Genomic DNA, 22,999 nt, shown 5'->3' with positions numbered 1-22,999 from the left:
GAGAAACCACCTGGTGTGACAACGACTTCAGAAACACATTCTCAGTACTCAGGATCAGGCCACAGCTCTGCAAAGTCAGCAGGACACCAGTCCCCCATTTTGGGGGCTTGCAGGGCTGCAACATTCGTATGGTGGCAGTGTTGGTAGGGCAGCAGGTGAATGACCTGCAGGAACTGGCAGAGCAGAGTGACCAGAGGACACAACAGACAAAACTACAGGAAAAGATAGATATTAGAAGGTCTGTGAGTTAAGTAGAGGGCTTGCATTTAACTGTCAGCCTACATAATTATATGAATCATTTCTTTTCAAACCATAACACTAACATCTTTCTCTTGTGTTCCTGCTGCAGTTCCTCTGGTATTATTCCTCAGATCACAAACAGGCATTTGAGTAAAATAGCTATCCAGGCAAAATGTAGCAAACCATCTCACCTATGACAGATACACATCCTAGCGGAGCAACAAGGGCAGCAGGGGCAAATCCGTAGGCTGTGAAATTCCCCATCTCTCCAAGCGCCAGGAGGATAATCCCACACCACCATAACTTGCTCGTGTAGTAGGGCTTTGGATCTGCTTGGCAAGCCAGTCGCAGATGAGCGCATTTCTAGAAAATTAATTATTAGGAACAGCCATGAAAAGAAAGACTTCCACTGTGTTCTTATGTATAACAAAAGTGGGGTAATTAAGGGAGCTGTCAACTTCAAATTCCAGGTATGTCAGGGTTTTCTTTTTAAACACGCCTTTCAGCTTGATATCGCAGACATACTGCTTTGTGTAAATCGAACGCTGCTTCATCTTTGTGCTTTCATAGCCCTGCTTTAAATGTCTGAAAAACTAGACCTCTGAATAAACCTGGAAAATATTAAGTGAATATACAGTATTCAGAGCTGTCACTGTAAACCTCTGCTCTACTCTCAAAGCATAGCTGTTTCAGAAAGACCTAGTTTCACAGACTACCTCAGCAGGTTCTCCTGTGAACCTGGAAATACTCAAAGCGAGGAGATGGGGCAGGATCAGAAGTGCAGCAACAAACCAGGAGAAGGTGACCAGACGGTACAGTGTTCCTTGCTCCCTGATGCATATTCTAGCCAGAAATACAATTTCAGGATGAAAAAGCCAGCAATTATCCACCGTTGCTGTTGGGAGGACTCTCAATTCACTAGGTAGAACTTAGGTTTTCGACACAATCTCCTGTCTGACCTTAGAAGATTGCGGGTAAAGCATTATTTTCAGAAGGAAAACCAGCCTCACCTATGTCAACAGATATAATGTATGCTCAAGTAATACTTCATCAACACTTCTGTTACGTGGAATAGGCATTATTTACACATGTTGTAATTGTTTTCTCTCTTGTACGGCAAGAACCTCTATACAACAAGGATAATTTGGCTTTGATCACAGTGGTCTTCTAAAACAGAGTCCAGGATGTCATCATCAGGAAGGCATCATTACTGGGAGGGATGCAATGTTTACCACATTGGTTCTGCAGAACATAATTTCCATTCTCAAATTCCTCATCAGCCTCTCCACAAAAAAGCTGGAAACCAAATGATACAGCTATTGTAGCATAAGTGGCTATAAAATGTATCTTTTCCTCTACCAACTGATATTTGATTTTGGAAGTGACCCTGCAGAGCCTCAGGGAAGTGATAAATCATTTTCCTCATACTCACACTCTACTCTGTAGGCTACACTCACGGGCCAAACAATAACGTCTGTGATATACCATAGCCTCAGTCGCTCCTCTTGTTCAGAGGATGAAGCACATTATCGCGGCTTCATGATATGGCGTATGTTCAAGGGATGAAGTCTTGAGAAGAAGTTTAGCCCTTCAAGGAGAAAGTGAGCGTGAGAAAAATCAAACTTCCCTCAGCCACAAGCCAACAATTCAGTAATATCCAGGATTTTGCATGTTTCATTTTTATAAACAACAAAAAAAAAAGAGTAAAAATCTCATTGAAATCGATATTAAATAAAATTGTTAAATCAAGAATCTTAGCTTCTGCTGAAAACTGATTAGGACAAATTCGTAGCTGAATGCTGAGCTCTGGTTTCTCTCCCAAATTCGCATGGGAATGAGACTAACTTCAGAGAGCAAACTGTGGTTGAAAAGATGTGTGATGAACATCAGAGGGTGAGCTCAGCAGCTCCCCTGCAGCCTTCTTTCTCCAGCAGTCTGTGTTCTCGGTGTAGTATTGTGTACAGATAGTGTTTGAAATGGAGGCTGTTTAGGTTATGTTACAGCTGAAATACAGCAAAGAGTGGGCTCTTCTTTAGCTGACAACTAGCTAGAGGGAAGATTGGGAGGACAACTGCACAGTGGAAAGGGGAGAGATCAATAAAAGTTGGCCTGTCCATTTAATATTAATAAATCTTGAGGTCTATAGAATGTAATTATTCATTTTTATAAGATGTCTGTTTCATTACTAAAGGGAGGAAAAAGCTATTCAGAGGATAAATAAAAGCTCCAGTGGAAACTGTCTGTCAAGGGCAATGCAGAGCAATTGGGTTTTCCTTAACAGCTTATGTAGCGTTTAAAAGCTGAAGGAGTTCAAATCCAGTAAATGCTGTTAATGATTACAAGTTAATTAGCAGCCAGTTTGCATGCCTCAGTACATCTCCTAGCAAAGCATCCGCTTTGGCACTCGGTGCCCTTAGCAGACAAAAGACGTGGTGTCTGAATTACCTCCTCATTATGAGCCAGAGTGAATTTCCACTTCGTCAACCAAAGTTTTTCCATTGAAATGGAGCCTCTCCTACTACTGTTGCCTTCAACAACTAATCACAGATCAGAACTCATATTGTAGAGGCAGAAATGATTTCAGGATGCATGCCATGTCTGGCTAAACAGACTTCTTTCTGGGGGATTCTCTAACCAGAGATACTTAAAATAGAAGGGGATTGTTGAAGAAGCTTCCTGTTTTAATAAAAGGAATTATTATGTATGAAAAATTTCATATTTCACAGCTTTCTGTTTCATCCTTTAAAGAAAGAACAAAGAGTAGTTTTCTATGAGAGAGATACTAAACTCATATAGAATTCAAGTTAGCAAAAATATTTTTTCTGTGCAACTAACACAAAAGGTCTTCTGTGCTTTAAGAAGCACGTGTGAGAAGGCATAAAAATACCATGAAGGCTACAAGATATAAATTATAATGTATTATTTTTCTGTTGAGTATGTTTTCTAATTATTAATACAGATATGATGTTATAAATCTCATCCTACAACCCCTTGCCATTGTTGTAAGGTCAGCACCTCTGATAGCTTTTATGATTTAAAGTAATATTTTCTTATATCATTTATCCTACTTGCTGTATGAAAATGAAGTTGGTCAAAGTTGTTCTGGGGCCCACTACTACATGCAACTACATTCCCCTGTGCATTTATTTACATTAATTGCTTCATTAATCAGTCCTTAAGATTTTGTGGTCAATTCCATTTTAGATTTCCACACACTAAGACAGGTTCACGTGACATCCAGTGGGACCATAAGCAGGTCACAACTGGCATTTCCTTATGATGGATTGCAAGGAGAAGGAGTAGTTATGAATTTTTATTTTGTTGCCAAAGGGGAATCACAGCATAGAAAAGGTTGAGAGCTATCATGCCACTAAAAACAACAGGAGGACAAGCTGAAGAAAGAGAGAGAACATTTATAAAATGCAACAGAAATTGTATTTTGAACTTCACCATAAAAACAAACTATAACATAAGCTCCTTGGCTCAATACAAATAACTCAAAATAAAGAGAAATAATTTCATACCTGTATACTCAAAGACACACTAATCAGAAAATTTCCAGCAGCGGCCAGTAAAACTCCCAAGAGCTGAGTCTGCAAGATCACAAAACAAAGAAATTCAAAATTCTTATGTGTTCAAGAAGAGCAATATAACAGTGGGCTTATGCTAACACGTTATAACAGAATCAAAAACAAATTATTGCATTTTTCAGTCACTAAGTTCATGCTACACTGAGTGTACTGATAAAAAATCTCTCTGCACAATTGACAATAAAAATAATTAAGCTGGTACATTTTGCCTAGCACTTGAGCAGTAAACAACTGGGAGCTGAAAGAGCAGCCCAGGGCAGAAGCTGGTTTTGCTATCCTTCAGTAGAACATGTTCTTAAATCTCACAAAAGAAAAAGCTAGATAGGTTTCAATTGAACACTATACACATGCATTATTCTTGTCCAAAAAAGAACCATTTTATTACACAATCCAGAAGGAAAATCAACTGCAATCAGACCATTCGTATTGGAACACAATTATTTTACACGTTAGCATATCCACTGTTTGACAGGGCAGCCAGAAATATAGGTCTCCTGACAGTTTCTTTAATGCATTGTATTATTTCACCAAATTCTTTTCTAATCAGCCTATCTAATTTTCAGGAAGATATGCAAACTTTCTATGAAGCTGAGAAATTAAAAGCATTCAAGTAGGATCCATTTCTCTGGAAAGCAGCCATTTAAAGATGCCATTTCAGCAAGCTCAAATACCAGGTACACAGCAAAGTTCCCTGTACAGATTCAATATGTTTGTACATTGTCCTAAAGTATATTTGAACATGATTCCCACCCATCCAAGACTTCATGCTGTGACAAGCCTCAACAGTCTGCAAAGAAGGAAAAGACTCAGCTAGAGCCGGGAGAATATGCAGATCTTCTTGGAGCAGTCCGTCTCTCCCCAAGGGTTTCTGCAGGCCTGAAGAGCTCGGGCTCATCTCTGGGTAGTGTCAGCCGAGCATCTGGACAAACACATACTATCAGTGGGTTTCTATAAATAAAGTCATGCTAACATAACTCAGCGTGAATATTGCTTGCAAGATGTAAAGAAACATCCAAGCAGGCCCGCTGCTCACAGCCTCAGCTTTTATGGCTCTTCTCCAGTGAGGTCTCTGGCAGCTTCAAAGTGGCAGCACCTACCAGCAGCAGAGACTGTTGCCCCTCAACATTTATAGAGAGGCAATACCTGGTCCTCCCAGCCCTTGGAGATGACAATAGGGCCTATTATAGTTCCTAGATAATTCCTAGACTAGGAAAGAACATCCTCAAAACTGAGAAGAAACGACAGCCTTGTCGCAAAAGGTCTAACAAGAGGTGATCGTATTTCTTGTTTAAAAGGCACTTCTTTTTACTGCTGAATCCAAATGTCTTCAGTCCCATGCATTTCTGCAGTGGCTTAGACTCAGAAGGAAAATCAAGCAAGAGAATCACACCCGGTAATATGCTTGACAGACAGCTAGGTGTCACCAAGACATGACTGATGGGTGCAAGAGAGTATGCAGAGAGGGGAAGGCAGGTGGTGATAGGGCTCCCTTTTGCTCATGCACCCTCTGTGCCAATAGAGCCCAGTGCTACAGCCTGGCACAAGCAGTCATTGAGTGAGAAGCGTTACTCGTTTTTGCCTGTACCCTCTGGTGCCTGGCCACTGAATGGCCCTTCCCATCTTACATCCTCTCCTCCTTAGCTCGCATACCCTCCTGTACCCCAGAGGGTACTCCAGTAGCGCATCCTGGACTCTCACTCACAGCATGTTTTCCACGCTTGGGGAATACCTCTAATTTGGAACAGTGGGGAGCATGTTACAAGCTACCTCTACACACCTGGTAAGTGCAAGGACTAACCGTTACAGGTACACGAGCTGCCTTGCAGCCTTCTTACACACTGGATAAATGCTGTCAAACAGCCCCATGTGTTTGGCCACCCAGGAGCAGTGAAGGCAGGTTCTCCTTCCTGAGGCTTTGGCTCCTAATACTGCTGGTGCTACATCTTGTGCAGAGTTTGACCACTTCACAGGTGGATTATACTCTTTACACTCCCCTCATCATCCTGCACACAAGGCAACTTCAATAAAACAGCAGTTTAACCAAAATTGCTTTCCTGTTCCCAAAGGCTTGTGTTCTTTTTAAATGACGTGTTCCTTTGATTGGAGAAGTGGCCTTGTCAGCTTTGTCATGAAGGGTGTAAGGAAAAGGGGACAGCAGGGAATAGCTCGTATACCCCATCATTTTATTGCGTAAGTAATTTTATTACATCCACACTACTCCCAGCAGAGATCCCAGTCTCTCTCTGCGGCTTTTTTCTTTTCAGCAGCTGACTACGTCCTTATGGCTGAGTGTCTAGATAACCCCTTCGAACTCCTTAATCCCAGCTTTCAGTCCTGGGTCACAGACACTATGCAAGACTCAGGAGGCAACCAGAATCCCAGGGAGGAAACACATGTCGGTTTCAAGCCAGCCCACGAGGGCTCTCCATTCAGCTTTCAAGCTGCCAAAAGCTTGAAAAATGTAAAATGGCTTAGGCAGTGGCTAACTAATTCCTGGGAAAAAATCGGTGGTCCTCATATATAGCATGCATAAGTCATCATAGCAAAAGGTGAGCTAAGCTGTCAGGTAAGAAGAGGAGGGGTGCAAAGGGGTAGGGTCGCCCCCTTGATCTGCATGGAGCAGGTAATTAGAGCAATATCCCCATCTGTAGTCTTACATCTCTAGTTCCGTTGTTGAAAACCCAGGCATAAGGAACTCCACCAGGCCCCTCATCATAGGAATGGCTGTAATGGTCAATGACATTTCCCAGAGAAGTCCCTTTCTTTTGAGGTAACACTTGCATGCAGCTAGTGGGAAAAGAATAAAAATGTATGTTCAATATATCACCCCAAAACTTGCAAAATCCCATCCACCTATGGGTGCCAATGACAACTTGAGTATCTACCTCCAGCAGATTGTGAGCTGAAAGCCCCCATGACAGCTATGCATACTACCCAAATAAGGAGTCCAGCAGGAAGTCTTCCAATGCTGTGGATCACTGGTGACCTCTCCAGAATCAACTGCTTTCATATCTTGCATGCTTGCTTCCTTAGGAGCATGTGAGCTTGGCTCAGATATCTTTGCAGTGCACACCTAAAAGTTTTCTAACCTGATGGTCTGAACTGGAACAATCTGCCACAAATCTTTGTTCTTCTTACGAGTTCCAGAAATTGCAAGAAATAGGAAGCAGCTTAAAAATTGCATCTTCTCAGTCCTCTTTTCATCTTCTGCGAAATACTGACATATGTGACCTATTAACTGGAGCTACAATGTGCCCGGCTAATGGACCAAGAGAGCCATACACCAGCCTTTGCAAGGCCAGACAGCTTCATACAGCTTTAGAGTCTGCTTCTATTGAGGACAAGGCCTCCAAAACCTGCAACAACAGCAAGGAAACCAAACCCATGGCAGGTAACTCAGAATTACTTGGGTTTTGCCACGATCTAGCCTCAGAGCTGAAATGCCAGCCCCTTCTCCAGGCCAGAAGACCACCCACCCACAATTTACCAGCGAGGGCCAGATCACGAGCTGCAGTGCTCTTCAGGATAACCAGCAGTAACCCAAGCAATACTTCTTCTGAACTTTACTGCTGAAAGAGCCAACTGGCAGAATATGCCTCCATGCCTCTGACGTGTCCCACCTCAGATGCCACGTGTCCTCAGGCTGCTTTTCTTGGGAGCCTGAGGTGTGGGATGGACAAAATCACACTCGCATGGCTTTGTTGTGGCCACGAATATTTGTTTAAAAGCCATTCCCTATAACGTTGTCAGGGAGCTTGGAGGGCCAGGGGCTCCCTGTGGCCAGGTGCTGGTACCGGCAGGGCCTGCTGGTGAGGCAGAGCTGTGCCTGGGTGGGGCTGCCCCCAGCATCGGGCCCTGCAGTGGGGCTGGGGTGGGGGTCAGGCTTGGGGGGACCCATGGCCAGGCAGGGGCCTGGCTGTGACAGGGCTGGAGCCAGCACTACTGTGGCATCGTGGGGCAGTGACTGACGGCCCCGGGCTGGGCTGAGATGGGGCTGAGGCCAGGCAGGGGGAGGCCGGGGTAGGCAGGGACAGGGAGGGCTGGCAGCACCCTCAGGGCCCAGACTAACACGTGTTTAGCTACTGAACTGACAGTCCCTCGAGTTTAACTTCAGCAACCCAATATGTCGGCACATAAGCTACAGGAAAAACCATGAATGTGCGTGATCAAGGCAAATTCATAGTGACAGTCTCAAGTCAAAACTTACCCTCACTGCTCAGGTCATCTTATCATAATGACCACATGTTTCACCTGAGCATTGCTGTTGGCATATATACTGCATTGACTGCTCTGGACTGACAGGTGTTAAAGAGCTCTGGTTAACATGGTGCTAGCACTATACTTTTGAACTCAGGGCTGGACAGAGGCCTAAAGATTAAAAACAGAGTACAGTGTACTAAGAAGGTCAAATATCACACGGACCCATTCAAGGAGACAAGAGGAAAGTACTGTAACACCATGCAACAATAGCATGGCAAACATTTCTTTTCAAGTTCATACTCAAACACACAAATGTTAAAGAAAACAGGAGGAAGCCAAAAGGTAGTAAGGAGGAAGATGAGATTGCAAGCTTCACAAATCAAACCAGCAAGCATTTGCTAATGCACAAGAGCTATCATATATAGCAGTGCTCAAAGCAGGAGAGAAAGCGTAGGGTACCATATCTCAGGCTAGTAAAACCATGCATGAAGGAAAGATGATCTATAACACAAGATAGTTTATCTATGAAACTAAAATGGTTGCTGTATTGCCCTGAAGGCCACCAGGATCCTTCTGTTCCTGTCTTGTGATAGAAAAGGCTTCATTGTGTGTGCTGCATCTGCCCCTCAACATCCTTCAGAGGCTAGAAGCCTGGAGAGGTGGAGCAGCCAGTTTTATAAATAATAAACATGATATTCTCTGAATACAGAGTTTCCAGTTGCAATACCCAGTTGTAAGATCATCAATAGCACTACAGGACTTCCCACACACAAAAGTCTGAGACAACCTCCACAAGGAACTCAGTTGCAGACACAATTTCAGAGCCATGGCACTACTTCAGTTAATTAAGTACTTCTATAAGGAAAAATTTGAAAATTTCAAGCTATTGGCATAAAATGCAGATCTGTTTGTCTCCAAAACATGTGTGCGAATGTCCAGGCCACTTGGTCAGACCCCTGATTTCAAGGGAGAGCTTCTCTTGGGTTTTCATTGACCCTGAGGCTCACCACAGAAACATCGTGCCCTAAGTTTTCCAGAAGTTAAAGAATCAGTACAGGAATTTGATCTCCTTAACCTTAATTTGGTTTCAAACAAGCTATGAAAGTTATTCGTCAGCTTTGCAGCTTCTTCTAGACAGTCTCTAAGTGCACAGACCGCGGATGGAGGCTGTGGATCAGTGGACGCTTTCCTCAGCGGCAAAGTCAGTTTAAGAAAAGCCTTGCCTGACCTCCAATTCCCTGGTCCCCACTCCCCACTGCCTCATTTGCATTAAAACAAGTGTTTGTAAGGCTAGTAAGGCACTGTTCCAGGTTTAAAATGACCTTCCCAAAATATACACTATTAGCATTATGTTCTTTATAAGCCACCTGCCAGTGTTTAACATCGAAGGCAGATTAAAATTCACAGGCCACAGTGAGGGTTTTAATATGGTAACCCTCCACTGCTTGCCAGTGATGAGGGTGGCCAAGGGGATGTGACCATACAGGTGGCTGCCTGGGGCAGCTGCGTTCAAGAAGCCCCAAACTCACCTTGGTGAAGGCTGCAGCCAGCAGCACGTTCCTGCAGACCTGAGGGAACTGGTTGTTTTGCCTGGAGCAAGGACCCTCCGCAGTGGACCGGTGCCCCCCCCATACCCCTCCCCAGCTGCACAAGGCTCTTGGACAAGCCCACATGTGGGTGAGGAAGGTTTGAGCCATCAGTCAGAGTACATCTTTTTGCCTAGTCAAGTGGCAATGTATTGCTATTCAAAATAAATGAGCGCCAGTATAGCACACTGCTGCGTGCTGTCAAGCACTCACGCAGGACCTGATGCTTATTTACCCTAACACCTTTCCACATCACTCTGGCAATGTTTTAAAAGATCCTTTTACATGCAAGGTCTCTTCTTTATTGTCCAAGTAAGGGGCTTATGGTAAATGAGAACCAGGCTCAAATCTAAATCTTTGGCACTAATTCTGATAAATTTACCCCTGCAGACTGAAATCTGCATCAGAGACTCAGTTACTCAGTGAGATATAATTTACACATCCTGCATGTGTGTTTTCTTAATGCACATTGAACTGCAGCTTTGCCAGGACTGTGAAATAAGAACTTAGAAAGATTAACTTATTTGCATTGAAAAAAAGGTATATGGCCATTATTTATGGAAACTTTCTACTGCTGTAAGTTAAACTGATGAAAAAAAATGCTTCTAATATATGTTGTCACCTCACTCATCAAGGTAGTTAAATTGTTCCTCCTGTTTTATTTCTGCATTTATTTGTGATCTAAAATTGTTTTCACCACATGCAATGACATATACAGCTTCAAAAACTACAAGTGGTTTCCAGTAATTAGGATTTTGCCAGATATCTATAGATCTTCTAAGAAAATAGTCTTTGGGGAAAAGGGCCTCATAGACTTCCAATTCTGAGTTAATTCTGAAGTAAGGGGAATTCAGAGTCCTTAACAAAAAACATATTTTTGAAAGAGACACCATGTGGAATTAGGAGAGGCTTATCATTTAGCTATTCTTATTTATAGAGCTCTAGCTGTACTCAGTGCTTTACAGATGTATAAAGAAAACAAGGTCCTTGCTTCAATGCTTTTTCATAGTGCAGTCTGTAAATTCATATCATTCAGGCCTATATGAAGCACTGAAGAAAACCTGAAAAAATAATGAAAGGGCAATTATCAGTGTTGGAATATGCAGCGAAAATGTATTGTGACATAAAAGACAAAGGACGTTGTTCGATACGCAAGAAGGAAAGAATTAAGACGTCTGGCACCATCTTTGTTAGGAACAGAAGCAAAGAAGAGAGCTTGGTAACGAACTCAGGGTAAATTTGATTGGAGACAGGACAGTTACCAGGCTGGTTACAAGTTACCAGGTTGGATTCCAAACCATGGTTGATGAAGTCCCGCATTCATAAATATTATAGCCTCATTGCCTTTACTAGCTTTTATTTTTCATTAGCTCACAGATTTAGAATATTCCTTTTTTCTAGAAAAGAGATAAACTGTACAGGTTGGAGGAAGAACATGGTATGGTATGAAATGCACATGGGAAATTGGGAGGCTACAGAAACTATGGAAGTGGGCCCCTTCTATTCAGCCTCATGCTTTAAATCATTTTCATGAGATATTATTTATATTTATCAGTCTCTGATTACTTTATGAAATGTCTATAATGGGTACCCAACTGAGATGAAGAATATAGATTGTAAAATATACTCAAGTAACTTTTGATATGCTCCCCAAGACCGTACATAAACATATCCACTTACTATAATGTTGACAAGGATTATGAGTAGCAATTTTTTTCCTGTTGTGAAAAAGCTACAATCAAGCTTCCCATCTCTTAAATTTCCATTTCTTATCTTCAGAAATCCAGTCTCAGAATTAGAAATAAATGGGAGACTGGGGAAGGAGCCCACATTTTAATGCTGTTTCTCGAGTGAATAGCCTGGGATATTTTGCTGCATAATCAGAGCATGTTTCGTGTTTTTAACACTGCCCGTTAGCTTGCAAATAAAAACCTTTCCAATGACTGTATAACAGAGGCTCCAAAAATTGTGATCATAGTTGATAACATCTTAATAGAAAGATTTTCTCAAGGGCCGTCACATCAAATCTCTATGGCAACTACAGCAATTACATACCCCAAAAAGCAACAATAGGATTTTTAAACTTTTGCCAATCTCCCTCAGGAGGAACAAGGAGGGAAGCCAGCATCGCTTGACCAGCGATGTCTCACCAAAGGGTCAGTCAGCTCAGCGATCCTCCTCTAATGCCACCCAGGAGCAGGCTTTCTGCGTGTTCCAGTTTGACCCAATCTGGTTTCAGGTGTACAAGCTGCACCCCTAAAAGCGTAGGAATATTAATTCCCAGAAGCTGTAGCCTGGTTCACATTCAGGGAGGCTATGCTGCTCCTCTCTCAGCTTCACACAGCTCCCTGGACACCTAAATCAAGACCCAGGGAGGGAGCAAGTCTTGGCACCGAGGAGACATAGGACTCGTGGGGAGACGGAGCGTCCTGCTTCCAGCACCGGGAGACGGTGCTAGCGCTGCCCGCAGCCGGAGCTGCCCGCAAGCTCAAAGCTATTTGAGCAACAGAGTGAATTATGCTGTTAAATGTTACGTTGGGTGGTAGGACAAGGCTCAGAGCACCATTCGAGAGATGGCTGGGGTTGCGTAAACACACAAACATGCCTCTGAACAAAACATGCCCTGCTCCTTCCCTTTTGTTGTTGTAGTACAAGACTTTTTGGAGTACAAATGAACTATTTCAGATTCCACTTAATTCGGATACATAAAGCCCTGACAGTAATGTAGCCAACGTCATACTTTATTTACCAAATCCTGAAAAGAACTTTTATATAAAAGTCTCCCTTTAAAAGCTGAGAGGAGCAGGGAAATGGTATACCGTTTCCAGCATGCACTGCTCCAGCACCATTTTCCAGTGAAGGAAGGCTTGTTTCTCATCTAGCATCTAACTAACTCTTCCTTCAGTGTGCACAAGAACTCTCGCCCGTGTCACAAGCCCAGCAAACACACAGCAGCTCAGCTGTCGAACACTACTGTCACCTGCGCGGCCAGGGATAAATGTTGACTGGAAATGAGAAGACTTCCAAGCCAGTGACATTTTCGGAACAGCTTCTAACTGGATGAAGTTTGATCCATCAATGAAAAGAATTAAATGATTGTACGATAGGGGAAGGAACAGCCCAAAGGCACTTCCAATCGACTGTTCCTACAGAGCAGGCGTGTTGTACATCAGTTTCTTACTTTCCTTCCTGCACCTCATGCACTTGGCTCTCCTAGCTTCATTTCCACAGAGAGCATTAATCAATTACAGACAGTTTGTAATGCAAAAAAAATGATGAGACTCCAAAAGGCAGAACCTTCTGGTTAGCAACATTATTCATTTAGATATAAACAGCTGCTAGATTATCAGCGATGATGTTAAAAACAAGAGGTCTTACACTGAACTATGCGTGCAGATATATGTGAGTGCACATATACAAACAGATGCTTTTTAATTTACAAATGCTACTGGCCAAAACTTTAAGATACAAATCTGGGGATCATAAGCTGATTAACCAATAAACTCTTCAGAGAAATGAGGGGTTCTTCTACTGTAACTTGTATGCAAATTTCTTGCTGGAGCCTGAGATGTAGGCGATGTCCTTATTTTTCCCTGGTGTCTTCCTGTGACACATTACACTTGTGCTTTTTGATCTTTAGCTACAAACTATAACCTAATTTAAAGTATTGGGAATCATTTTGTAGTTGAAGGTAGGTGTTGACACAAGGAGTAGGCATCTAGTTCACAAGAATCCAGAACATCTACACAGTTGCCTTCCACTGCGGAAAACAGAAATCAGTTTAGCTGGATAGTTCTTTCTAGGTACCTTTTTCACCTTTTCGTGTTCTTTGCTGTACTTAAATCAAACAAAGAAATAACAAGTATTTTTTCCCAGTTTTAAGTATTACCAGTCTTTCAACAACTATAGCTTACGTGGGTTCTCCAAACATAGAACTTAACTGGCTTTCTTCTGGAATTTTAATCTTGGTAAGAGATGAAATAGTAAGAGAGCTTCTGCCTGACAAGGAGTACTATAGCGCCAGGTGCCGTGAAGATGAATTCTCTCTGTTTCCTTTCAAGAATGAAAATAATGAACGGGAACCAAGCACCCTTTTCCTGAGTTAGATGCTATCATGTTTATGGTCTTGTAAACAACACTCTCCTCTTCAGTTTGTCCTAGTAACCCCTGATCCATGGTCAAGAGATGCAGCTATCATCCTGATCACATGAAAGCTACTATTCTTTGCTTGACTGAACCTTCTGCAGACACTACAGCTTTGCTGTCTGTCATCTTGACATGATGACTGAGTCATTGCTGCCTGATAACACAGATACTGAATGATAACGTTCGTGTTGCTTCAGTCACTGCAGGCAGCAACAGATTGTCACAGGAAGAGAGAGAAACAAAGCAAAGAGACTAATGTCATTAGAAGTCAATAAATAAAAGGGCCTAGTGACAAGAAGTCCAAAATAGAAGAGGAAAAAAACCCTAAGCAAACAAAAAAAGTGGAAGGAAAACATTAAGAAAGAGCAATTCAAAGTCATAAAGCAAATTAAATGGAGTCAGGATCCATTTACTCCCAAGGTGAAGCACAAAAATGTTAAACTGCTTTTAATTGGCACTTAACTATCGGGGGACATGTCTTTTATGTCCACAAAGCCCATATTTTGGTTTAATTTTCATGATAACATCCTTCCAATGGAGATATCTTTGACCATTAAAGAAAAAGGCTTCAAGTGCAATCCATATCAGCTGGCAAAATGACTTTGTTTTGAGCAGGATAACAGTTACATCATCGGACATGTTAGCTTAGACTCTGGCGTAGATTTTAGCTCTCATGAAATTGATTTAGTTCAAGAAGATTAAATGTCAGCAAGAGCTAGGTTTGTCTACAAGAGGAGATTTACTTCTATGTTACTACTTTACCTCAGCCAGCATGAAGTAGCCATGTCCAAAAAGCCAGCGTTTACCTCACTGTGAGTCATTGCTTCCACATTTGGAGGAATTTCCTCCAAATCTTGCACTCAGCATTGTGGGCCAGTATCCCATAGTCCTCTGCATTGCAGGACTATTTTTGCAGAGCTCATAAGGATGCAAAGGGGAATATAGCCAGAAAGCCACTGTGTGCCTCATCCAAGAGTTAAACTTAAAAAAAATCTCGTGATTTCTCTCTATCACAATTCTATAATCTCATCATTTGCCCATTATGGGCAAAATGGCGCATATCACCAAACAAGGCCAAAGCTTTTAGCCTAGATGATGTAAATAAGCTATACATATCATGGAGGAAACTGGAGTTACACTGTTATAACCTCACTTCAAGCAGTGCAAATCTGCTTGGTTAGATATTGATTATTTACTTTTGAGCATACTCCTCTGCAAATATCACTGCCACATATCTTTAGATCTCTGCTCCAGGCCTGGCATTGATTCGTGCACTGACTGGCTGCCTTTTGAAGCTTCTGGCAGCGTGTTTCAAAGTCCAGATTAGTCACAGAATGGAAAGTATACCTCCCAACTGTTCACATTAACAAATGTTATTCTTCTGGGGCGATTTGTGGTGACATTATAAGCATGAACATAACACTTCATTCATATCACCAAAACTCTGAATAGAATAATCACAGCCGCCTTCTATTAGCTTAGCCGAAGGTCTCTCATGGCCCTTGTAACTGAAGTACACATTCTAGTCTTTTCTCACATTTCTAAAACCCTGCTTTTTGAGCTTGGTCTAATTTTTACTTGAGCCATTGGGATTGCTTTAATTCCTTCAAACAAGAGTTAATCAGACCCACTAGACTGTTGGACATGTGCAAGGATAAAATTCAGATATCCTCTTTTAGATGCCCCAAACAGCCTTCCAGAGCATAAGAGGAGGAAGATCACACATCAGCCTCAAAGAGCAGTAGAGAAAGACTTATCTCCTGTAGCACCTAACCTCAAAGACGCAGCCACACTGGTTCCTACACTTTGGATCACAAAATCATAAGAGGTCATAATGTCCCAGGAGAGATTTTTTGCACAGGGCAACTTTTATTCAAAAAGTTAAATAAGTGAGTATTTTCCAGTCAGCTTAGTTAGTTGAACTGCCCCACCAACGAGTCAAATGAGCACTGGGACAAGCGCAGAAGTACAGATTGAGGATGGGAGCCACACCACCTCTTCCAGTGGCAGTGACATCCTACATCAACTCAGTTACCTCATAGAAATCCACTTGCAAACAGGTGTTTGCCTAAGCAGTCGTCAGTCCTTCGGCCTACCTCACCCTGTAACTCCAAGGCAACGTTGGAAGACACCAAAATCAACACAGCAGCCATGGGCACTTTAAGTCTGTTATTTACAGAGTAATCTAAAGGGTGGAGTATTTAATCAGGTTGTAAGATACTTAGTTTCACACTCTCCTGAGCCTGTGCTAGGTTCTCACCACAAGGCTGCAGGCCTGTCCTTCCCATTGAAACTGGACCATGGTACAGGCAAGAATGAAAGAGGGATGAGACAGGGAGGAGAGCAGGGAACGTGTCTCTGGTTCCTAGAGGTCTGGAGACCCAGGCAGGACAGAGGAGCCCTAGCTCCAGTTTCTGCTGCCCTGGAGGGTTTCTGAATTGGTTTGTGTTTTTTCCTGTAGCCCAGTAGTGTGTAATCCACCACACCCAGAAAGTCCAGGCATATGGAACTGGAACCTCACCCTTAGGTTGGCTGCCCTAACCCTCATAAAGTGCAGCTCCTAGTTGCCTGCTGCCTTTTGAAGCCCTGTGCCTCCATGTCTCTCAGTCTGAAACACAAGGCTGCTTTGCCAAAGAATTAACCTCCTCTATAGCCCGATGGTCAAAGACACATATTCCTTCTCCAGCTGTGCTGCATAGTTTGGTGCTTATCCACAGGGGAAGACTTGATGTCCCAAGGCCTAAGCAGACAAAAGACCCAAAGCCCGGCACGGAGCCAGGCACCCATGCTCCAATGCAGGGCAAGGGTTCAGACTTATCCCATGCCTGGTGTTTCCTGCTAAGTGCCAACTAAGGGAAGAGGAACAGTCACTCTCCTCTGCTGACTTTATAGTAAATATAAATCTGCTGCTCGGAATCGTTGTGCTGATGCCAAGCGCTTATGTTTTAAGCACCACAATAGCTAAGCTGGATGTCTGGCACACTTTCTGAAAAAATACCATTTTGAAGCAGTTCAAAGCAGAACTAATTTCTGCATTAGGCAGAATAGGTTAAATTTGTGCCTCAAGTTTCCTTGCTCTTGCCTTCTGCACTCCCCCTACTTCCTGACAAATGGAAAGATTTATAGTGCTTGCTACTGCCTAAAAATTTCCAAATTAACATTCGCAAACCTCTTAAACCAAATTACCATAATTAAAAAGCCTCCATTTCACTCACTGTCAAATCAATCATTAAAAAAAAGCACACGTACAAATCCTCAGAGAAACTGGAAAAAAAAATCATTTCACCAGAGCAGGAGGGAACAAAACATTGAAAGCAGTCTGGGATCTGGACAAAACAAACCAGGGATAGTTAGGGGATGGGCCTTCAGCAGAGCTGGTGCTCACCGCAGCCCCAGCACGGCACGGGCAGTTTTCTCCCATGTGTTGGCTGTTCAGGAGAACACCACCAAGCCAGCTCCCATCAAAATGAGTGGTGATTCATCAGCTGAAATAAAAGACCTTTGCTCTCCAGCTCCTGTTGGCTGTCAGGCTAGAAAGCAGTCATCCAGGCAGCTCTGCCAGCAAGTTTGAGGAGACAAAAGTTTCCAAAAAGGATGGAGGATGGGCTCTCCCACTGAGGAGGATAGGCCCTTCCATTCGCTTTGCGTCTGTGCGCCCAGAGCCCAAAGCACGGAGCCAAGTCAGTTTGCTGCCCTGAAGAGCAGGTTGGGCCTTGTCCCCCACGGCTGCCCCCAGCACAGCCATACTGGGCTTTAGAGGAAACCACCCTAGGGCCCCTGGCTCCTTCCAGCCTGGGTGCGAGAAACCCAGGCGGGGCGACGGAGGCCTGCCAATAATACCGCACCCAGAAATCAAATGGTTTGAGGACCCAGAGTAGTAACTGGTGTGAACCAGACAAATAGGTCACTCCTCGGGCTACTACCAGTCCTCGTGCTGCTTTCCCATCCGCAGCGTCTCTCCCAGACTAGTTGTTCTATCCCTACAACCTCTGTAGTAAGAGGTATACCCAGCTTCATGGCTCACTCCCACTCTGCTTACAGGGACGGAAGGAGTGAAGGGAGAAAGCTACATTTCCCTAAGGAATTTGAGAGTCACACTGATACAAACATGCCTATGGCACATTGCAAGGGAGGCAGGCAAGAGGTAAGGCTCTCCTATAATTATTTCCCTTATCTTTGCAATGAGTAAGTTACCATGTAGCAGCTGATCTTTCTTTAACCTGGATGCAGCAGTCTGTATAAGCTGTGTGATAATTTTGATCTTTACGTCTGCAGGCACAGTTGATGTTTGATACGGCAGAATGGGTATAGGAAGGTTGTATAAAAGATATGGATGATCCTTTCTAACCTGTGCTTTATTTTGCTTTCTCTTGTCAGCTTCTCACTCATGCTAGAGCTAATCAGAGCACAGACCCCAAACAGATCAGACCTACAACTCTGGAAGAGCCTGAAAGACTGAGTGGAAAGCTGGCCCAGCCTACAGTCCTGCATTTATGATAAAGAGCAACACCTCCCCTTCTAGCAGAGCTTAATTAAATGGGGACTAAGCAGTGGAGCTGATGCTGAATTCCCAACAGTGGCAACAACACTAGAAGAGCATGTATCAGCGCTGACAGCAACTGTTTGCAATGCTTTTTCATCAGAAGCTTTAGGGTTTTTTTAATGTAATATTTGCCCTTTGGATTCCCTATGACTGAATCAAAAAAGGTGTTTTCTAAAGGCTGAGCAAATATCCATTTCCCAATTTTTGATTTATCAGGGCTGAAAATAATATACATTTCCCACCTAAGGAAACCCTATGCATTTTTTGCCCCATACACATTTGCTTCATACCACAAAGGAAACTGAAATAGTCTGTCCTTTTGAAACCTGGCAGGTAAAGAACAAGGAGTTTGTATATGACGAAGCAGAGCTAATGTTTTGATACCCTTGTTTGCTTTTAGTGAACAATTTTGGAATAAGGAGCTGGGGGAGGAGGGATAACTTTCCACTACGGTCTTTGCAAATGAGGGCAGCAGCAAAGGCATGTTTGTCTTTACCCTCCCCAAGCTTGGGGACTGCTCTATGATTAACCTGAAACAGCTAACATCTGCAGTCCATCACGGAGCAGGCTGCAGCATGAAGAACCCTATGGAGACTAGGAAAAGGGCATTAAAAAAAAACACTTGAAGTGGAAAAAAAAACAGGAGATTTTGCACCATTTGCCTTTCACATTTTAATAGCCTGCTAATATGTGGAGGTCACTTCTTGCAAGGGAAAGGTGTCCTACTTGGAAGGGCTCCTACCCCCATTTTGAAGGGCTCCTTGTGGCTCCTACCCCCATTTTGAAGGGCTCCCTGTGGCTCCTACCCCCATTTCTGTGGACACCTTGACTTGCTCTAGAGCTTTCCCTGATGACCATTTTCTCTGGTAGCAGTGCCAGTCGAAGAGGTCTTCACCATCTGCGAGGGTGCTTCCTCGGCTGAGGAAAATAGAGAAATAACCTTCTTCTCCATAGTGGCAGCTCCCTGCCCTCATGCACTAGTTCCCCACAGCCCAACAGCGGCATCCCCCTGTGGCAGCAGGAGCACCAGCAGGGACTGAGCTGCACTGGAAGAAACCGGGATCAAACCATGCCCTGACACTGCTGAGGCTTTGTATCCCTAGACATAGTGTAGCAGCATCAAGCCCTTCACAAAGCGGGGCCAGCTGAAGCACTGAGGACTTTCATCTTCATTGTGGCACACTATGTGAAATCTAGATTTCACATATACAGTAGAAGGCAGCGTAGAAAGACCTCACAACGATGTGTTTAATCCATGGGATTTCTCATTGCACCTGATAGTAGCCTCACACCAACTGCTGATTAGACCACATGAAGGATCAGATTTCCTCGCTGCACATACTCTCCACCTGTGCAAAAGGCCTGTGGCAGACTGTGATATATTGTCATGGAACGTAAGGCCACAGATCTATCTGAAGGAGCTGTCAACGTTTTAAACCTCAAGGATAGAACCAAAATGATTTATTACCACAACCCATGAAATAAAACAATCTCTTGAGGTGAGTGTCTGGGCAGCCAGTAATAACTCTGAGTTTATTAAGAGACAGACATAAGAGGAAAAAGAAGCAGAAGCAAAATGAATTTCCCCCTCTGGCTCAGCTTCCCCACTTTAACAACCACACACGGTGACTATACACAACAACAGCCATGTGAAATACTGAATTATGGAAGAATTATGGCATCTGAGCTTTTATTGATTATTCCCACCCAGCTCTTTTTTCTTTCCCTGACACAAAGTCAAAACAAGAGTAATATTGTAGTTATTAACTTCAACTAAACTTGCAAAACGTTTTTTGTCCATAAACAACCATATTGCAAATAAACAAACAACATTTGAGAAGTGCCGAGGGAAATAAAAAAGGATTAAACTGAAACAATTACATATACTTTCTCTTAAGCAGACCAGATCCACATGTGGTAGCTTCTTATGTTCATTGCTCCAGTAGACCCAAAATATTACAGTAATATTAGTTTGTCAGGAAATGCTTCAGGTAACTAAGTACATGTTTCATCAGATTTTACTACATCATTAAACACGTCCATGTCTCACAACACACAGCGCAGAGCTTGGACAGAGAAGGCTGTCAGAGTGCACGATCCTGTTTCGCTAAATTTCAGACGTGTAGTTCCTCGAGCAGCTTCAACCCAGCTAAATCCTCGATGATGCCAAGGAGATTCCTGCCGCCAGCCTTTGTCCCACGACCACGCATTCCCCCTGCCAACAGCTAGCACCAATTAGCCTGATCAGAGACCTGGCAGGAGAATAATCCTAATAAAAAATTGAAAAAAAAGTAATGCCAGCACTACGGGGCGTTATGGTACGCAACCATGTGAGCACAGGGCACAGGAAACTCCTTCCAGTGAGCTCCCTGTTTACAGATGTCCCTTAGGGCTCAGTCTAATGCCACGGGTTTCCCCCAAAGCCTGTGTCAGAGCTGCTGGGCCCATGTGGATGTCTCAAGTGTCCGGTGGCAGCTGTGGTCAGCCAGCTGAGCCATTGCCTAGCTGCGGTTTAAAGGGGAGCTTGGTCTTTCATGTCCTGATGGTTCATGGAGCTAAAGAGGCTGGAAAATACTCCCCCCAGAAGCAATTCCCCTCGGCTTTCCTGAGATGTTTCCAGGCAGATAAGAGCTGACACTGATATCGGATCTCCGGTAGGTCTAGGACAGGGGTTCTCTTCAAAACTAAACCAAGGAGAGGAAGAAAAAGCCTCAGGCAAAGAAGGAGGGAAAGAGCCTCTGCATGTAGACCTGAAACTGGGCTGATCCTCTAACACAACTGGCACGGTCCATTTTCCAGAAATAGAAGAAGGAGATGGTTTCTGACACTTCCATACAAGTAAAATGTGAAAATAAGGGTGCACAAAAGAACTTAACTTTTGGGAAAATGAAGGATGACCCCAACACATGACCCACAGTTATTCATTACCTCCTCCAAAGCCTCACTTTTACAAGTAAACCAAAGCACAGAAAATCAAAGCCTTGCCTGCTGGTACCCAAGCAGTGCCAAAAAACAGTTCAGGTTGCCCTGGAAAATGCCAGGCTTAAAAAAAAAGCAGTCCTCACATAACCACCCCAAAAAGTACAGGAGCAGGGCTGGGATGTTCTGCAAGCAAGCAGGTGTCCCCATGCTAAGGCTCCCCCCGGCAGCTCCGTGAGCGCTCCCAGCACCAGGGCCTAACTCCCAAGCCGTGATACCCCTCTGGCCATGCCTCCCATAGGCCCCAGGGAAGCATCACCATCGGCCAGCATGGGAGCAACAGGAGTCCCACTGCCCGGGGACACCAGGGCAGAAATGCACAGTTTTCCTGTCCTCCGAGAATAAGGAACAGAGAAATGCCTCCTGCCGTCTGGATATCCACCCAGGAGTAGATGCAGAATCCAGAGAGGAAAGTTTTGGGGACCTTCCCAGGGTTATGACCAGCTCCTGGGCCATTTGCAGAAAGAACAGTTAGTTACAAGCCATTTTCTGCACAATTTATACCAATGCTTTGCATCATAAAAAAGTGGTTTGCTTCTTATTGCAGCGAAAAACAAGAATGTTGAGTATCCTCCAATGCCTTCTAGTTGGTGAAGCAAAAAGCAGGGAAGAGGTAAAGAGTTTAATCAGCCTCCAGTTCATTTTTATTGTTAGCAGATGCTTCAACTTGTTAGTTTGCGGGGGCCCCTTCAGTTTCTGTTTTCTAGTCTCCCAAATACTAAATACACTGTCAGCACTGACGACGACGAAAACATCGATGACAAAAAACAGCAATGCTCTAGCAAGTGACAGCCCCTTCTTTCCCCCGTTACTGCCCCAAAAGAGCTGCTCCCTCCAGGGAGTGATGCTGGGGGCAGCACAGGAGGCCCAGGCCAAGTGATGGGGAGGCTGGCAAGGAGGGAGCAGGTGTAAGCACCGAAGGGGGCTCTTCAGAGGAGAGAAACTGAAATTTATCCGTTGCTCTCCCGGAGCCCACGCATGTTCGAGTCCCACCTCAGGGCTGCGGGGCCGGAGCTTACCTTGCCAGCACGGTACCAGGGGCCGGAGAGCGGCCCGCTCCCGCTGCCAGGGCCCCCGAAGGTCACGTTCCAGGGGGCCGGGTCCCATGCGGGGAGGGTGCCCATCACCTGCCCTCAGGCCTCTGCCAGGTCGGCTGCAGAAGCAGGGCCGCAGGGCTGGTGGGAGAGGCAGGCAGGAGGGCACGCTCGCTTTGGGAGTATTTGTGGCAAGAAGCATAGGAGAGAGAAACGGGTTTTCCAGCAGGCTTTGCTGCTCCTTCCCCAGGCATTCAGGTGCCTTTTTTTTCTTTCTGCCTTCCCCCATGCCCCACCCTGCTCCGGAAGGGCAGCCTGGGTATTTAACTCCTTCAAATCAGAGTCAAAATTTAATGACCATATTATTCATTTCTCACTGCTAGGCTGCAAGAGTTGAAGCTTGTTTTTTTTTCTATAGTCATGTAGTCATTTATAAATTCTTACTCCTGTCATGTAACCCTTATTTGCAAGAGTTTCCTGCATAGTTTCTTTGCAGAGATTTCAGGCAGTAGGTTTGTTTACAAGCTGTGGCTTCATCCTTTTGTTCTATTAGTTTTGATTTAATCACTTAGGCTCTTCTGGGTAAAATAACAACTAAAAAAACTCCTTAAAAGGGAGCAAAATATTTGGGCTAGTAAGGTAGGAACTTGGCAGTATTACATGGGTGACAGAAATGAGCAT

The 22,999-nt window shown here is 43.9% G+C and overlaps 1 protein-coding gene across 1 annotated transcript in view; it reads right to left on the bottom strand.

Moving 5' to 3' along the window:
• NIPAL2 (NIPA like domain containing 2) overlaps nucleotides 1-22,630 on the bottom strand; it is a 54,743-nt gene extending 32,113 nt beyond the window's left edge. Inside the window, exons 1-3 of the mRNA XM_009675988.2 lie at nucleotides 22,304-22,630; nucleotides 3,765-3,833; nucleotides 432-603 (exon numbers count right to left, since the gene is read on the bottom strand). Of these exons, the coding sequence (XP_009674283.1) occupies nucleotides 432-603; nucleotides 3,765-3,833; nucleotides 22,304-22,408 (346 nt within the window). The 5' untranslated portion in view covers nucleotides 22,409-22,630. The remainder of the gene's footprint in view (nucleotides 1-431; nucleotides 604-3,764; nucleotides 3,834-22,303) is intronic.
• Nucleotides 22,631-22,999: the final 369 nt, after the last annotated feature.

This window comes from Struthio camelus, chromosome 2 (assembly GCF_040807025.1).
Source record: "Struthio camelus isolate bStrCam1 chromosome 2, bStrCam1.hap1, whole genome shotgun sequence".
NCBI classification, from domain to species: domain Eukaryota; kingdom Metazoa; phylum Chordata; class Aves; order Struthioniformes; family Struthionidae; genus Struthio; species Struthio camelus.
This window is presented reverse-complemented; position numbering and strand designations above follow the sequence as displayed.